We start from the raw sequence: 17,153 nt of genomic DNA on the forward strand, positions 1-17,153 counted from the left end.
GAAAGTATAAATTTTAACTTTTCCAAATTAGGAGTATCACTAATTTGTGGGGACATTATTGTTTGGTGTGCATGATTGAAATGAAATAAAATACAAGTGGGAATGGAATGAGAATGAAATGGAATTGAATGATCATTCTCTTTCTATTATTTGGTTGCAAATATGAAATGTGTAGGAATTAAATTATATTCTAATAATCATTCTAATATTTGGTTGTACCAATTTAAAATTTAGAATGAAATGAATTTAAATTATATTCTTCAAAATGTATCTCTTAGTGATAAATAAATTAAATTAATAAAATAACATTCTTTTTTAATTTTTTTTGTAAAAGAAATGGTGGTGGTGGTGGTGGAGGAGGTGGTGCTGCTTGATGGCGACGAAAATAGTGGTAGATGTAGATCGAAAGCATTAGTGGTGTATGTGGTGGTGGTGGACGACAGTGGTGTTGGTGGAAGGCGATGGAGGTAGCGGTGGTGGTGAAAGGCAGTGACAGTGACAGTGGTTTTGAGGTTGGTGGTGGTTTTTGAACTTAGAACATAAACTTGATTTAAATTTATTTAAGAATAGAATGATCATCTCATAGGTTTAGTTATGTAATGAATTTTCATTTCAATAAAAGGGTCATTCCCACTTTAAATTACACACCATATAAAGAAATGATTGAAATGAACAATCTCGCACACCAAATGCAACATTAGTGCAATGACCTAATATTTTTTTCTTTCTAGCATTGTGTTTACTCAACACTTTGCATATCAATTTTGTATTATTATTATTATTTTTTACAAAATCATGTATTTTTGTATTTATATTTTTTATAAACAATTAATTAGTTACTGTGCTTAAACTAAATCACTTTCACAAACTTGTTGAAGTACTAAATAAATAATGGAATTTACAGATCAGGTGTCCTTATCTTCAGCCAGGTAATTAATTACTTTCAATAAAATTCAATAAATAACATTTATGAAGGATAGATTTCATTGAATAAATTCATATCATCAAAATATTACTTGGTTGACTAGTGAAAGTCAAGAAAATTGTTGGGTTTGTTGTAACTAAAGTATAGGATTTTATAGCTTGAATAGAGCTTTAAAAAGGGAAGGCAGGGCCACTTAAATTAAGTTTCGAAACTTTTCTTTTTAAAATATATATATATATATATATAATGAGAAATTCTCACACATATTTTGTTCTTAACCAGACTTGAATTTTTTGCTTTTTACTATCTTAAAAAATTGAGGAGATATTATTTAGACTATTGATCTTGATGGACGTTTGAAACTTAATATGAAATATTACGTAAGTGAGCATTCATAAATGATGATAAAAACATGTGCCGCGAGAAGTTGAATCAATTTTCTCTTTTATTAATTTTGTTACAAGAGGGTAAGTTTTAGATAAAATTGTTCTATTGTGACCCTCTTTAGACTGTAACAACAAAAATTTCGTGCACTAAATTTACCTTTCCCTCTATTAATTTTGTTACAAGTTACAACCACTAATTTTTATGTATTTTTTTTTTCATAAGCAATTTTTTTTATTTATTATTATTATTATTATTATTTTTAATGTATTCTTTGCAGTATTCAATTGAAATCTTATGACATTTATTTGATTTTACAAATAACACTTTTTTGACCAAACATTTTAAAGTAAATTATATTGAGCCTTTAAGGTTTGGACAAATTACATATAGTGGATAATTTAGCGTTTATTATTTTGATCTCCCAAAAAATTTGACAAGCGTGCTTAATGACACCTCTAGCGTTTTCTTTCAATTAACCAACTGACCAAATTTTATATATATATATATATATATATATATATATTTTGTCATTCCCTCGTATAAAATGCAATATAATAGATCATTATAATATAAGGACATTATTAACTTTTTATAATCAAAGTTATTTTTCGGTTGTAAACGAACGACTTTAATAGACGTCAAAGTAATAATCTTAAAATATTATACCCATATGCAATTTGTCCAAATCTCAAGAAAGATCAACCTATTAAACCAAAATTTTAACACACACTAAAATAAATATTACTTTAATATTGTGCACTGTTCAATCAAATTAATCGAAGTTTTAACCAGAAAACAGTTGTATCTTTTTCTAAAAACTTGTTATATATAATAAGTACATGGTTTGATTTGATTCAATTTAGAGAATAAACTAAAATACCTGATGAATTCATGAAGAATCAAACCCTTTTCAACTAGTAGAATCTTGTAAAGTAAACCAGTAGTAATTTGCTTTTGTTGGATTAGACTTGCTTAAAAATTGTGAGACCAACTAAATATGAAGTCAGGCCAATTTAACAGTTAAACACCATTTTGCTCCACTTCTTTAGAGTTCTTCCTCTTGGAGCAAACTCTACAACTTCAACATCTATGATTTGATGTGCAGATTTCAACATGTTACTGCCTTAATATTAATATCTGTTTTGTAGTTTTGCATATATATGCACATACATTTTTTTTCGATTATAATAATGTCAGACCTCTCAAAACATCCCATAATTCACCACAAGACACATGCAATCCCATCTCACATTATATTGGACAATTACTAAGAAAATTTCTTTAGAGTGTCCCCAAAGATATGTGTGTGTGTGTGTGTATAAGTATGCTTGTTTGATGTTGTAACTTCTTGTGCACTTCTTAGTTTTTACTATAAAACTTAAGAAATGTTCTGACTGTAAGAAGTTTCGTGGACACTCTAATGAACTTCTTGCTTCAATTTTAACCTAAGCACCAAATTTGGAACAAAAGGTTTGTAACCCTAAATCCTCTGCCACCAAAAAGTACTCATTTATTTTTTGGTTCGTCAGTTATGTTGCGTTTGGGAGCACTAAACTAAATTCCTTCAATTCCAAATTCAAGGCGCGGATTCCATGCTCCCAAACATAGCTTCAGATTATAATCTAGCATGGCACACCACAGCACCAATCAGATCATTAGTACGTGGAACTTTGAGTAAAACATATCACAGTTGAAAGCTATTCTCTTCATTAAACACCATTTTGGACAATCTGGCTTAGGGGATTGATCTGCATGCAAGTACTTGCTCTGAATCAAACTTTAATTTATACGATCAACAAAAAGTTGCTCCACTTCTTTAGACTTCTTCCTCTTGGAGCAAACTATACAACTTCAATATCAATGATTTGATGTGCAGATTTCAACATGTTACCGCCTTAACACTAATATATATTTTGTTGCATTGCGCACACACGCACACACACACATATATATATTCTTTCTAGACTATAATGGTGTCGGGCCTCTTAGATTATATATATATATTCTTTCTGGACTATAATGATGTCGGCCCTCTTAGAGCATTCCATAATTCACCATCGGACACATGCAATCCCCCGTCACACATTATATCGGACAATTACTAAGAAAAATCCCTGAGAGTGACCCCCAAGGTGTGTGTGTGTGTGTGTGTGTGTGTGTATGCTTGTTTGATGTTGTAACTTCTTGTGAAGCACTTACTAGTTTTTACTATAAAACTATAAGAAATGTTCTGACTGTAGGAAGTTTCGTAGACACTCTAAAATGAACTTCTTGCTTCAATTTTATACCTAAAGCACAAATACAGTTCAGAAAGCACCAACTTTGAACCAAAAGGTTTGTAACCCTAAATTCTCTGCCACCAAAAAGTACCCTATATATATATATATATATATATATATATATTTTTTTTTTTTCTTTTTCTTTGTCATCAAATACAGTTATGTTGCGTTTGGGAGCACTAAACTAAATTCTTCCAATTCCAAATTCAAGGCGCGAATTCGGTGGTCCCAAACATAGCTTTGAAGTAAGTTTTCATATTAGAATCTAGCATGCCATACCACACCACCAAACAGATCATTAGTATGTGGAAGTTTGAGTAAAACATGTCACTGTCGAAAGCTATTCTCTTCATTAGATCATTTCCTATCTTGTTTACAGACATTCTATAAAAGCATCATTCACCATTTATATGGTGCACTATAACTAGCTATACCATCAACACACAAACAAATCATGTGCTCCAACAAGCTATATTTAGCTTCTTCTAACTTTCAAATTTTTTTTTTTTTTTCTCGAATATACCAACTGAATGACAAAAATTCATATATACAAATTAAATTAGTTCAAGAGAGGCTTCTCCACGTCGCCCTCACTATCAAAGTCACCTTCATCTGCAATGGAGTAACCTTCTTTCCCTTTAGCCCATAGCACGGAATAGAGACCGGTGAACATGAGGAAAATACCAGAAATGCTGCATTAAGAGAGGCTAATTGCCATAAGAATTCTAAGTTATACATATAGGAGTGTGTGTGTGTATTGGTAAGAAGACTAGTTAATGTACCTTCCAAGAGAAATGTATTGCCCTAAGGTAAAGAGAGAGAGGAGTACAGAGATGACAGTTGCAACGGGGTTAAACATGGACACAAACACCGGTCCTCTTTTCTTCATTACCCATCCGATGAAGCTTACACAAGTCCCATTGACCATGCCCCCCTGTTCATCCAAAAAATTACAGAATTTTCGATTAGATAAAACCGATAACTGGTTAAATATCATTTTAGATTCATCACTTCTTTTCATTTGTCAATTTGTATGCCAATTAACACTAGCTTGAAAACTTAGTTTGTTGCTTCCATCTTCTTCATGCATACAATAACCATGAATAGACATAACACACAATACAATATATTTGCAATTTTGTCTTTGTATAAGTATATAAATGTGTATTTCTATATCCAAACACAATCTGATGAATTCTCTCCTACTTTCATGCAACTATTGCAAGAAAAACTCTCTTCTTTTACATTTTTTTTTTTTTTTTTAATTTTTTGAAAAAAAGAAAGAACAACAGAAAAAAAAGGAGGGAAGGTATTGTACCAGTAAAGAATAGCCAATCAACTGTGGAACACTCAAAATAGGCCAACCAGTTTCAATTCTCCTTTCTTGAATCCACTGTAAAATTGCAATTAAAATCACACCTATGAAAGATGTTATTGCACACAAGGACATTGGTGCCGGAAAATCGCCTAGTGTAGTAGCCTGCAAAGCATCAAAATTAGAGAAAAACAATGGAAAAACAAAGAAAACTTCAAGACAAGATCCACGATCTTTCACTTCTTCGTTTAAGATTCTACCTGCAAGACCACGTTGCTCGATAACATAAGGACTGCTGCCATTAGATACACGCAGCCAATGATCTTTTCTTCGTCGAACGTGTCATCACGAGCTATAGAATCCAATAACTGAGCCTCTTTCGCTGCAGAAATGTCCGTGGCACTGTGCATAATGCTCATTGTAATAGCACCCATGACACACACAAGTGTGCCTACAATCTTCACTCTGCTGTACATGCAAGCTAGTTTTACTCTCTCTAATCTGCATCAGGAAAAGAAAATGATAGATGAATTGACTTTAGCTTTCCCGGGAAATTAACATCTAGAAAATGATAGTGTATTGTCAATTAGGACATTCTGAAACTAAACTTAAACAAAAATAGTCCTTTCTGAAAAATAAAAAAATTATGAATTTGGTACACACACAAACACACATTGGATTTTCTGTTTTGATTTTTAATTAACCAACTAATAGGACTTCCCAAATGTGCAGCTGAATTTTGATAACTGCCAAACATTTTAAATTAAATCAATTTGACATTTCCAACTGTCACTAAATTTTCTTGAAAGTTAATCCTGATTAAACTGAATGATACAATTACCCTAACGAGGGCTATTAAGTTTAGATAATTTTATCAGGCATGTTAGATTAAAGGTTCTGAAATATTACTTTATTGATTAATTTTCTTGGTAACAAGAGAGAGTACTACAGAGTAACACATTGTACCTAAAAGTCCAGGCAATGAGGAAGATGAGCCCCGGGGCAAGGTTTGGCATAGCAGTTGCCACTGCTGGTGAAGTTAGACTGATCCCCTTTACGAACAAAGACTGGAACATTGTTACCCTGAGAAACAAACACCATGAAAGAAATATTACTTCATTGATTAATTATCTTTTATAATTCCCTTTTTTTTTGGGTCAAATTTAACAATGAAACACTTGAAACTTTTGAATCCTATAACTAGTGAAATTCATTTGATGGTCACAAGAACGTCCAAAATTTCATTTCTTACACTTAGCACTCTTATTCTCCATAGCCCTCCACATTTAGCTGCTGTTAACTCTTTACCTACTCAACTCTTTGATTTCTCTCATTTTCAAAGAGATCTCTTAATTAACTTCAACATTACTACGAATAGCACGTAGTCTTGCTGTGCAATGATCGTGATTTCAAGTTTATGAGTGGTCGCTTTGTGCAAAATAAATACCAAATATAAGGTTCCAACACCGCGCATAGGTCAGATATATTTAGCCATGATGGCACCAACAGGTGTTTTGACTCATGCATTATGCCGAAACAGAGAAAAGCAACACAAGTAGCTAATGTAATTCCTTTTTAACCCACTTTTTCCATAACATGAATAATAAAAATGAATTCATACAGAAACTAAGTTAAAATATTGAATATATACATATATATATATATATATATAATTTTGCTTACCCTCCAAAAGATATTAAAACCAGTTGAATCCACAACTTTATGGTGAATTGTCTGGGCCATTTACTCCTGCAACACATAGAGAAATGATCAACTTTTGTGTCTCCCATCCCATAAACAAGATGGATATATATATATATATATATATATATATATAGAGAGAGAGAGAGAGAGAGAGAGAGAGAGAGAGAACCTTTCATAATAAAAGCAGAGAGGAGAGAGAACAAGGAAGGTGGAAAAGGTAGTCAAAATGATGAGAGAATGGGGTTTGAGGCCCAAGGACATGAGATAACTCAGCAATACTGAGTTCCCCGCATATATAAATTGCACCCCTATCAATCCTCCTATTATTACTATATTTTCAACAACAACCTCACTTTTTGAGGTTCCTCCCATTATTTGTTCCTCCAAGATAGGCTTTTGGATGATCATGAAACCCTCTCTCCCTCTCCTTTTTATTTCCCTCCCCTCTTTTCTGCATTCAGATATCATTCACTCCTCTGTTTGTGTGTGTGTGTGTGTGTGTGTGTGTGTGTGTGTGTGTTTGTGTGTGCGTTTTTCCTCAATTCAGCTTATATTCCAATGGTAAAGCCTCATTCCTCTCTCTATATACCAGTTTTTTTCTGCTGGCCATTTTCAGAAGGAAACTGACCCTTAATTGGCCTTTAAAGATGTGTTGTTATTCAATTGTCAATAAGGTAGGCATTTTGTTGGTTACAAACCTCTTTTTCTTCACTTCTTTATCAGCATTAATTTTGTAGAGGGTTATTAAATGGTTGTTTTGCTTTGATTTGAAAGACTAAAACTTGAATGGTTGTCTCTGTGTCATGAACGCAATTTGTCTATCTCCTAGTTAATTGCTGCCAATATTGTCTCCCTCACCAGTTACCAGTAGTTTCGGAGGAAATCTCTCCTAATTTCTAATTGTGTGCTATAAATAGTACATGGTTATTTATAAATTAAAGGCACACACTCTGTTCCGAAAACACACACCACCATTCAATGTGTGTGTATAGGAAGCTACAATTTGCAGCTTTTGCAGCTATATAAAGTTTTTTTTTTTTGGTGTGTGTGTGTGTGATGACGTGGGAACCCTCGCAACTAGCCCTTTGGACTTGTAGCTATCAGGTAAATCCCCGGCTACCGAGTAACAAGTAAGTCAAAAACTTGCAGTGTTAGAGGAGAATCGAACTCACACCCAAACTTTGTAAGTTTGTTGGGTGTATTGCTTGTAAAATAAAGTATAGTTTCTTCAATAGTTAACTTGCACTTTCCCTAAGAGGCTGTTTTTCAAGTATTTTGCTTGAAAGCTTGATCAGACATTATTTAGATAAAAGGAAAAAAAAAAAAAAAAAATCATAAATATAAGGAACAAATTCAATTATAAGATGTCCATGTTGTACAAGGCATGAGTCCTTACACACATACAAAGATTGCACTCTCTCTCTTATAAAGATTGCACCATCTCTCCTGTATAAATAAATCAAATGGTAAATTGAGAGTTTCTATGATTGTTTATTGAATAAGAATGTCATGTGTAAAATATTTATGGGGTATTGTATATTTTTTTGTAATTGCTTTAGTTTGAAATGAAAAACATAATTGTGGTATTGATGTTGGAATTATTGAATTTCTTTACAAGCATATCTTACCATTTTAAACTAACAAAATGAGGGGAAAGTATATAATATTTCGGGAGTATGTTGACACGGGGACTCTCAATTTTCTTGGTGATAGGAAGTAGGGATTTTAAAGAGGGTAAAGTGCAAAAAAACCTCACTCAACTATGTCGAAATTTTTAAATAACCTCCTTCAACTATATTTTGTGCACAAAATCCCCTAAACTATCACATTTAGTTGCAAAATGTCACATTGTCTTATCTATTTTTCATTAAATAACCATAATACCCTTTCTTATTGAATTACACTTGATATATTTTCTTGTTAAAATAAATTATAAAAAAATTCATACTAATTTGATGAAATATTCTCCATTAAATTTGCATAAGTTTGCCTTTAATTTTTTAAATTAATTATTTAAATAAAAATCTTAAATAGAAAATTTTGAAACAATTTAAGTAATTTCTTAATTTTCATGAATATATTGCATTAAAAAGAAGATATTTTTTATTTACATAATTTATTAATTTTTCATGAATATTGTTTGAAAAAGAAGATATTTTTTTATATTAAATTTTTTTAAAGTGAGTATAATTAGTTTTATTATAATAAGTTAATCATTTTAAAAAATGATAGCTACCGAGTTATTTATTTTTTCATTTTTATAATCAATTGATACTAATTATAAAATTAAAGTAAATGGTATAATTAATATTTAAATAAGAAAAAAATTAATAAAAAATAATTTAATAAGAAATAGCAAATTTAATAGCAAAGGATAAAATAGGCTTTTGTGATGGGTTTGTCCTTAATTGCAACAAATCAATAATTTAGAGGGACAATCTTTAATTTAGGGGGGTCAAGAGGGATTTTTTACATTTTACCCTTTTAAAGATAAATGTGGAGCTTTCATTAAGATGATACCACGTGTCAAAATATCTTGTTGTATACTTCTGAAAAATGAAAAGTATTTCCACTCCAAATGTTTCTTAATCAAGAAAACAATGATACCCCCTCCGTATCATCTCAAAAGAAAATGTCTTGTGCAGTTTGTACGCTGATTGTCTTAGGCCCACAACACAGTGGAATCTGGATTGGTAGATTGGGCCTATTAAACAGAGTCTATTGTTATGTCAATCAAAATGATGGTAGCAACAAAAACAAGTATTGCAATTGTTTTGAACAATAATCCAAAGTATATTCGGCATCCAAAGTATATTCGGCAACCTTCGTATGTTGCAAGATAAATATGTTTGGTAAAAAAATATTGCAAGTCTGAAAAATATAATGGTTAATTTTTTTTACTGTTCATCACTACAATATCCATTGCTACGTGTTTCAACACGTAAAAATTCAAAAATTAGTGTTTTGATTTTTGGCAACATGAAACGTTTCGGCATTGTGCAAAACAAAATATTTTTTACCAAATGCATTTTTTTCACTATTTAATGCTACACTACCCGACAAAAAGTAAGAACATCAAAAATAAAAACACATACCAAACAGTCCCTACACTAGTGAGTAGAGTTCAAAGTCCTGTTATCAAACCCAAAGAGGAAATAATCTAATGATAAGGACTCTCGCTTGTGTTATAACTCATCACAAATTACTTGATTGACATGCAAGGAAAAGTGGCTATGTTGAAAGAGAAATGATAAGCAAAGTTGCAATTGTGTGATCGGAGTCGCAGAATCACATGAACTTCGTTGTGAAACCTGCATGCTCTGACGATCAAGATCGAACAGTGAAGGTTGCTCGACAATGCTTAGCACTCCTTATGGAATTCGATACTTAGAAGATATGCAAACAAGTATCTAACAGAGAGAAGCTCTGGATTTTTTAAAAGTAAAATGCATCCGGAAAAAAACCCAAATGGATACGGTTCACATTGTCAAGTCACTTCAGTTGTATTGCCGGTATTTCATCTCTAACATGGAGTTTGTTAATCCATTGCAGGATTAACACTAGACAAATATGAAAGCCAATTCAAATAGTTGAAGTGATCAGGCAATGAAGGATTTCAGACGAGGAAAAAATAGCCCACGAAGTAAGAGAAAGCATATAAAATTAATAATAATAAGCTAATTCTTCATACTTATTTTCACAAAACAACATCTGAGATGTAAAGAATCAACATTACTTTTACTGCTATGTAAAATGTTAGAGCAGTTTCTATAAATTGACAGAATTTTCCTGGGACGAATTACAAAACCTTGATTTTCCAATCAATTGAAGATTTCTCCTCCTCATGAGATGATCTGCTAACAACAATATCACCTAGGAACTGACAGACCAAGCTCTGATTCATCAAACAAAAGATACTTGTGTAAGAAAACCAATACAAGTAAAAAACCACTCTGACTAAAGCAATTTCAACAAATGCAGCTTCTATGTGATAATTATCAATGAAAATAGGAAAAGAAAGATAGAAACCCGCTCCTCATTTTATCAGCATTCAAATCATTTCGCTTCCAAGATATTGCACAAATGGCTAAATATGTATTCAATTAATGATGCATCTCGAGACATGATCTATGAGTAGTGTGAAAATCCTTTCAAGACAAGTTGGAGCATAGATGATGTGACCCACCTCCAGAAACAGCACAATCTCTCACGTTCCATCAATTTCATCTGGGAAAAGGAGCAGTCTCGTTACCATACTATTTTTATTACTATATATAATCACTCAACACAACAAATTTAAACTAAAATGGACACTTAAAGAAATCTGGTTTTGCTTCTCTCATTTTCTTTCTCTCCTGTATAGATGCCCCATCAGCCCAACTAAGAGGAATCATGAATTTTAAAAGGAAAATCACGTGATACAGATGAACTAAATGCTTAAAAACCACACAGCTCCGTGATTATATCGAGGCATCATCAGAGAAAATGACTCAGCTTAACACCTATAATGTGCTGTCCTGAACTCAAAGGAATAGGTTGAATTTGGCTGGGATACGTGGCACAAGCATATCGCATCGTATTTGACAACTATGATAGCCCAATCAAGTTTTCTACTTTTCTCTGTGCACAGTTAACAAGGCATAATCCTAAGATGATTTATTTCACGGCATGCCGACACCATTTTACACAATTGTGAATAAAGGCTATGGAAGATATTGTGATGCTTTTTTTTCCTAGGTGCTAATGGGATGTTTACCCTACTGCTAACTTTCTTTTATATAGTTACTCTTTGCAATGGCTTTTCAAACGTTGCTTTAGGCTTTAGAGCCAAAAAAACCATTTTGGAAAGTGTTTGGATTGCTCAGTTGAAAAGCTTTTGGCTTTTGAAAGCTCTTCCCGCCGGAGCTAGAAGGGACCAAACTTCTTAAAGATGTTTCGGTGACTTCAAAAAGTAGTATCAAATTACTCTACTACTTTGGTCTGAAGATATATGGAACAGTCTTGTCTGTTTGACTTTTCCTCAAATGCAGGCGAAGCACAATTTCTAAAGCCTTGAAAATTCTTAAATACCCTTGAAGGCTTGAACTTGAGAAAATAAGAACAATTTGTAGAACAAGATTGGTGATCAGCTGCAACAGAGCATGACGGATGCTTCATACCCAAGTCTGACCACAAGCAGGTCACATGGTGCATAATGATTGTAGACATAATGATGTAAAATGTAGGCAAAGCAAGCTTGTCAAGAAACAGTCTACCTTCCCTCCTAAAGCCCTCTCAACCCCAAAACAACATCTAAGTGCACATTTAAGTTCGTAAAAATTAAAAACATTTGGACTTTGACGAATAAGATAGCTAGTAAATTACAATGACGGTATTTTAGATTTTTTTTTTTTTTAAAAAAAAAACCCTATAACCTAAGAAGCACGGACACGGATACGGGACACGGATACGACACGACACGACACGGACACGGCGACACGGCAAATCCAAAAAAATTAGGACATGGACACGGCGAATAGTATATATATATCAGCATTAATAATTTAAAAAAAAAAACACTGATATGTTTAGGTTGGAATATATATATATATCACTGATATGTTAGTATATATATATATCAGCATCTTTAGGACATGGACACGGCGAATTGTGGCATCTTTAGGTTAGTATATATATATATCAGCATCTTTAGGGTAGTACAAAACAAAAAATAGAACATATCAGCATTAAAAAAAAAAAAAATTTAAAAAAAAATTAACATATCAGCATTAAAAAAAAAAAAAAAAAATTCCAAAAAAGTGTGTCCGAGCCGTGTCCGAGCTGTCTGAGCCGTGTCCGAGCCGTGTCCGAAAATTAAAAAAAATAAAAAAATTCCAGACACGTTTTTTGGCGTGTCCGACACGTGTCGGACACGGATTCTTCGCCCATTTTGGAGTGTCCGTGCTTCCTAGCCTATAACTATCCTCTCTTTTTTAATAGAAGACAACTTATGATTTCTCATGAATTCAGATCCAGGCACATATTTCTTATTATAGATAGGTCTATTCCAACTGATTTGATGAGGCACTTGATAATCTATTATTATAAAAGAATTCTGAGTTCACTGAAAATCCATTGGCCACCTAGACCTGTTTCTTTCAAATAATGATTCTGCTATCCAAGCACTACAAAAACAATCATCCAAATAATAATCCTGCCAGAATACTATCAGAAAAGAAATATCCAGTTATGGTCTATAAAGAAGTTTAGGCTACATTCAAGGAGTTCAATGGTTTGATCAGGTGCTAAAAGGAAAGAACTACTCCAGAGTAGCAATACGCTTGTATAACAGGAATCAGATAACCCAAACAATGAAGTAAAGTACCATTCCTTATGAAATTTCATTAATTCCCATGAAAGGAAAAGAAAAAAAACTAACATCTCAAACTTAGAGGATGCTCAATTAACATCCAGATAAATAAGTGGGTAATGGTGTATACAGTCAAAATATATGGAAAATTGAAGGAAACTCTATAGTAGTCTTTTATTTAATCTACCCAGACATGTAACTGAAAACTTTTAAGGCTGTTAATAGAGTATTCATACTTGAGAATGACGAACTGAATCATATTTGGTAGGTCTTGTCAAATCCCAGTATATTTCTTTCAACAAAAGGGAAACTCATGTGCCTGCAGAACCAAATATTCTAGTCAGATTAATGCACTTTCACCCCGGAAAATTCCCTACTTTTACACTCAAATTTTTAGTAAATTATGATACCCATTTCATTGTCTCACTGGAAAATTTCAATGATTGATTTTTTTTTTATGATTTTACTAAATTTATCATACAACATTTCACATATTATTAGGCAATACGGCTCGCAGAAAACAATGACTCATGCACATGACTTTAAGCATCAACTTTAGGGTGTACAACAGCCACAGGAGTGCATATAGCTAGTATATTCTAAGAGCCTTCACAAACTACTACACCTATGAATCTAGGCACCTAACTGCACCATTAAATATTAAATTCAAACACGTTTTAAACAAACACTATAGACACAAATGAAACCATAAATTAAACTTTCCAAGCTAGATCAGGATTATATCATATTTATAGAAGGAGAAGCTGTGACTCACACTCAAACAACAAAAAATATTAGAGGCCGGGAGAGGTGCAACAAAGTGTACCCTGTGAAAGAGCTCTGCAACTCCTCGAAGTTGTACTCAGGCACGAAGTCATCCTTGCTGAAGCTACCACACTGTGTAGAGGCAACATAGACTGAACACATCCAAGCTCTGATGGAGATCTATTGACCAAACAAAAGGAAATCAGTAATTGGTGACAACACAACAATCTACTAAAAATCTAGAATATCAAAAAGAAGAAAGAGAGAGATCTGCTTTCAATTCGGTAAACTTTACATATTAAATTAAATGCTGTTGAGGGTTCAGTAATGATCTGGAAGGAGAACCTTGACAAAACAAACAACTAAGCTTTATCAAGGATACCAATATCTCTTGGAAAGGTGAGAACCAGGGCATGTGTCCTTATTCTTGATATCCATACATGGTCCCAAGTCACACCTTAACATACCCTTGATTCAAGCCAACACTCCATAAGAATCCTTTGCTTCCCGAAATCAGGCCACTTGTAGTGTTACTACCTCATGGCGTACTTCATCACTATTGTGCATACACTTGCATTGTAATGCAAAGTCCACAATAGGATAATATGAACATATCTAGAGTTCAGGTCTACACTTCCGGAACTGAAGGGTCAACGCATCCCCTAGTTCCTTAGATCGGAGTCGAATCCCTGGGCTACAGCACAGCTGTGATCCCTTGAGCTTTGTGCCCCGGATACTCACAGGAACATGTCATAGCCACGCACCAAGCTCAACGAACCCCCATATACTATCTCATGATCTGAGTAGGTGCTCATTACCTAGGTGTGTTTATTAGATCAATTTTCTCCTATGATTAGTTATTTGATTTAGGATTATCTCTTTTAACTGACTTTTTTTTTTCTCTTTTAACTGACTTTTTTTTTCTCCTTTCTCTCACAAATTCCTATGAAAAATAAAATAAATCAAAGCAGAAATGATAGGAAAACAAAATTGAAAAGAGTCTCGGAGAGAGATGATTCTGCTTTTGGATTGAACACATTATTCAGGAAAAGATGGATTAATTACTTAGTTACAGAGATAAAAAAATAAATAAACAAATAAATCAACCACATATAATATATTGAGAGGAACAAGACTAGAAACCAAAACAAAAAATCACAATCTAGTGAGACTGTGACAGGGGTTAGACATAAGTCACAGATCTAGATAACGGAGAAAAAATTGAGATAAATATATAAATACATATATATATATACACACAAAATTTTAGTTAGCTCAATTCAGAGATAATAACAAAACAAAATTGCACATTTGTATAAATATGTATATGCATATACTATATACAGATAGAGAGTAACCTGGACAAGGAAAAGCGGCGGAGTGGTGATGAGGTGGATCTGGTGGGAAGAGCAAACCTTGAAGATGATGAAGTAGCAGATCTGTCAATTGAAGGCGAAGCTGTTCGAATATTCGATTTAATGGCGGACTTGAGAGACGAAATAGACGATCTGTTGACCAATCTGCTGCATTTGGAAGCCATTGAAGCACTGCGAAGTGTGAAAATATGTTTCGAGTAGCAAAATGTGTGAGAGAGAGGCGCAATTGTGTTTTTGGGGTTTAGGGTTTAGCCAACCACCTTTCTCATTCTTTTCTTTTTATTTTTTTCCTTTTTTATTTGTTCTCTATATTATTTATTTAAATTACGGCTCCCATTTAATTTATTTTTTTAGTAATTTAATTGTTCTCTCTGAGTAATTTTTTACTGGGCAGTACTCATTCATTGGTTATTCGAATTACTGATATTCAAAATTTAAAAGAAACGACTGTTTTGATTTATTAACAATATGTTTTTTTTTGGGGTTAATTTAAGTTACACCTCCTTAGGTTTGTTCAATTTTTAAGGTCACCTCCACTTTTACAAAAATTCAGTCAGACCCCCTATCAAATATTGTCGACTGACAAAAACAAATAAATGAATTAAATAACTAAATTGCCCTTTTGTCGTTTCCTATCTATACTTAACCAAACCTAAGTTTGTATAATTTAAACCCAAGCTTTCTTTATCTTGTGAACCAAACACCGTGTAATCACAGTGGCCAAACACTTCATTCCACTTACTTCGTCAACCCAAACTCAGGTTTTGCAATTTCATTTTGCCGGCTAACCCTAGATAGAGAGGCAGAGAGAGGAGATATCAGAGAGATATAACCCTGCGTTCGTATGTGAAGAGAGATATAACCCTGCGTTCGTATGTGAAGACATCGATTTTGGTTGAAGTCTACACCGAATACGCTTTGACCAAACAACATATCTGCAGATAGTTGAAATTTAGAAGGGGAAGAATTTGTTTGATTTGAAGTTCCTGGGACTGGGATCTTCACCTGTGACTATTATATGTTTGTGATCTTGCATTTATTCGTTTTAATGGGTAATGGTTTCAAAATAAAACGAAAATTCTTCCATGGGCAAACTGTTATTGGATAAGCAAAAAAAAATCTTGCAATGTTTGGTAGCCTCGAAACGGTGATTTGGATTTAGGATCAGAATTAAATAAAATTTTGAACTCACGACGTTTATATGAGGAAGATGATGAGGTTAGGTAGATGCCCGAAGGGAAGACGACACGACATCCTCCTCCGCCGGTAGAGCAGGAATTGATGGGAACAGAGATGGGGTGGCTGACTTATGCAGACCGTCGCCGACCGTACCTCTACGAACAGATGATTCTCTCCACGAGCTCATGTGATAGTTTTTTCGCCGATTTTTTCTCCTCCGGTTGGAAATCAAACCCTAGAGCCTCTGATACCTCCCCGGAGCTCTGAGCCTTGACATCATTATCGGCGTACGATTCTCTCCGTGGAAGAACTAGGAGAGAAATCTTCTGGAACGAATTCACAATCGTCGAATTAGTCTTCGCCGCCAACTCCTCTGTCGCCGAAATCTCATGCTCAGCAGTAGAGCCATCAACGCCTCCAGCGAGAGAAGTCGCGAACCGTGCTCGTGTCCACAGAGGATCTGATCCACCCATCTAAACCAAAGCCATTGAGAATCATTTATTCCCGGCACTGAAAGGGGTAAAGCATGGGGATTGGGCGCCGTCATCGGTGAAGAAGGTGGATGTATATATATTTATTTATTTATTTATTTTGGAAACTACCGTATATATATAATATAAACATATATATATATATATATTATATAAAATATAACCCTGTTTGGTTACAAGCATAGCGTAATTCTATATCCAAATTAAATGTGATATATACAATTTAGCCAAACATGATCATTGGAGGGCAATTTGGGCATTATTGTTTACCTTTTTTATGATGTCAGCAAAAAGCATGTTTGACCAACTTTGAACGTTGACTGAAGGGGGAGACTGATGTGTGTCTGAAAAAGTAGTGGGTCTGACTGAATTTTTGCAAACAT

The 17,153-nt window shown here is 33.6% G+C and overlaps 2 protein-coding genes across 9 annotated transcripts; both read right to left on the reverse strand.

Annotated features, from left to right (window-relative positions):
• Window positions 1-3,937: 3,937 nt before the first annotated feature.
• On the reverse strand, window positions 3,938-6,982 carry LOC132302359 (WAT1-related protein At5g47470-like). The gene is made up of 7 exons (XM_059799196.1): window positions 6,780-6,982; window positions 6,590-6,655; window positions 5,873-5,989; window positions 5,167-5,407; window positions 4,910-5,071; window positions 4,374-4,525; window positions 3,938-4,283 (listed from the first exon to the last, which is right to left on the reverse strand). Exons 1-7 carry the CDS (start codon window positions 6,980-6,982, stop codon window positions 4,151-4,153), a joined length of 1,074 nt encoding a protein of 357 aa, XP_059655179.1. The 3' UTR covers window positions 3,938-4,150.
• A 3,272-nt stretch (window positions 6,983-10,254) lies between these two features.
• LOC132304072 (protein NONRESPONDING TO OXYLIPINS 2, mitochondrial-like) lies at window positions 10,255-16,835 on the reverse strand. Of its 8 annotated transcripts, none has more exons than XM_059801576.1 (5): window positions 15,083-16,834; window positions 13,735-13,904; window positions 13,196-13,278; window positions 10,797-10,837; window positions 10,255-10,505 (listed from the first exon to the last, which is right to left on the reverse strand). In XM_059801576.1, exons 1-2 carry the CDS (start codon window positions 15,262-15,264, stop codon window positions 13,754-13,756), a joined length of 333 nt encoding a protein of 110 aa, XP_059657559.1. In that variant the 5' UTR covers window positions 15,265-16,834; the 3' UTR covers window positions 10,255-10,505; window positions 10,797-10,837; window positions 13,196-13,278; window positions 13,735-13,753. The 8 variants fall into 8 exon arrangements, with proteins under 8 accessions (XP_059657559.1, XP_059657565.1, XP_059657564.1 ...); XM_059801582.1 differs by having other exon boundaries at window positions 13,786-13,904; window positions 15,083-16,832; XM_059801581.1 differs by lacking the exon at window positions 13,196-13,278 and having other exon boundaries at window positions 13,786-13,904; window positions 15,083-16,835.
• Window positions 16,836-17,153: the final 318 nt, after the last annotated feature.

This window comes from Cornus florida, unplaced genomic scaffold, assembly GCF_030987335.1.
Source record: "Cornus florida cultivar Cherokee Brave unplaced genomic scaffold, ASM3098733v1 CherokeeBrave_3.0.0_Hap2_Chr04, whole genome shotgun sequence".
NCBI classification, from domain to species: domain Eukaryota; kingdom Viridiplantae; phylum Streptophyta; class Magnoliopsida; order Cornales; family Cornaceae; genus Cornus; species Cornus florida.

Coding starts and splice junctions, on each gene's coding strand:
- LOC132302359 (XM_059799196.1), bottom strand. CDS start 6,982: ATGGGAGGAACCTCAAAAAGTGAGGTTGTTGTTGAAAATATAGTAATA. Junction 6,656..6,779: donor CTCTGCTTTTATTATGAAAG/GTTCTCTCTCTC, acceptor TATGTGTTGCAG/GAGTAAATGGCCCAGACAAT. Junction 5,072..5,166: donor CGAGCAACGTGGTCTTGCAG/GTAGAATCTTAA, acceptor GATGCTTTGCAG/GCTACTACACTAGGCGATTT.
- LOC132304072 (XM_059801579.1), bottom strand. CDS start 15,264: ATGGCTTCCAAATGCAGCAGATTGGTCAACAGATCGTCTATTTCGTCT. Junction 13,905..15,082: donor CGCCGCTTTTCCTTGTCCAG/GTTACTCTCTAT, acceptor TTTGGTCAATAG/ATCTCCATCAGAGCTTGGAT.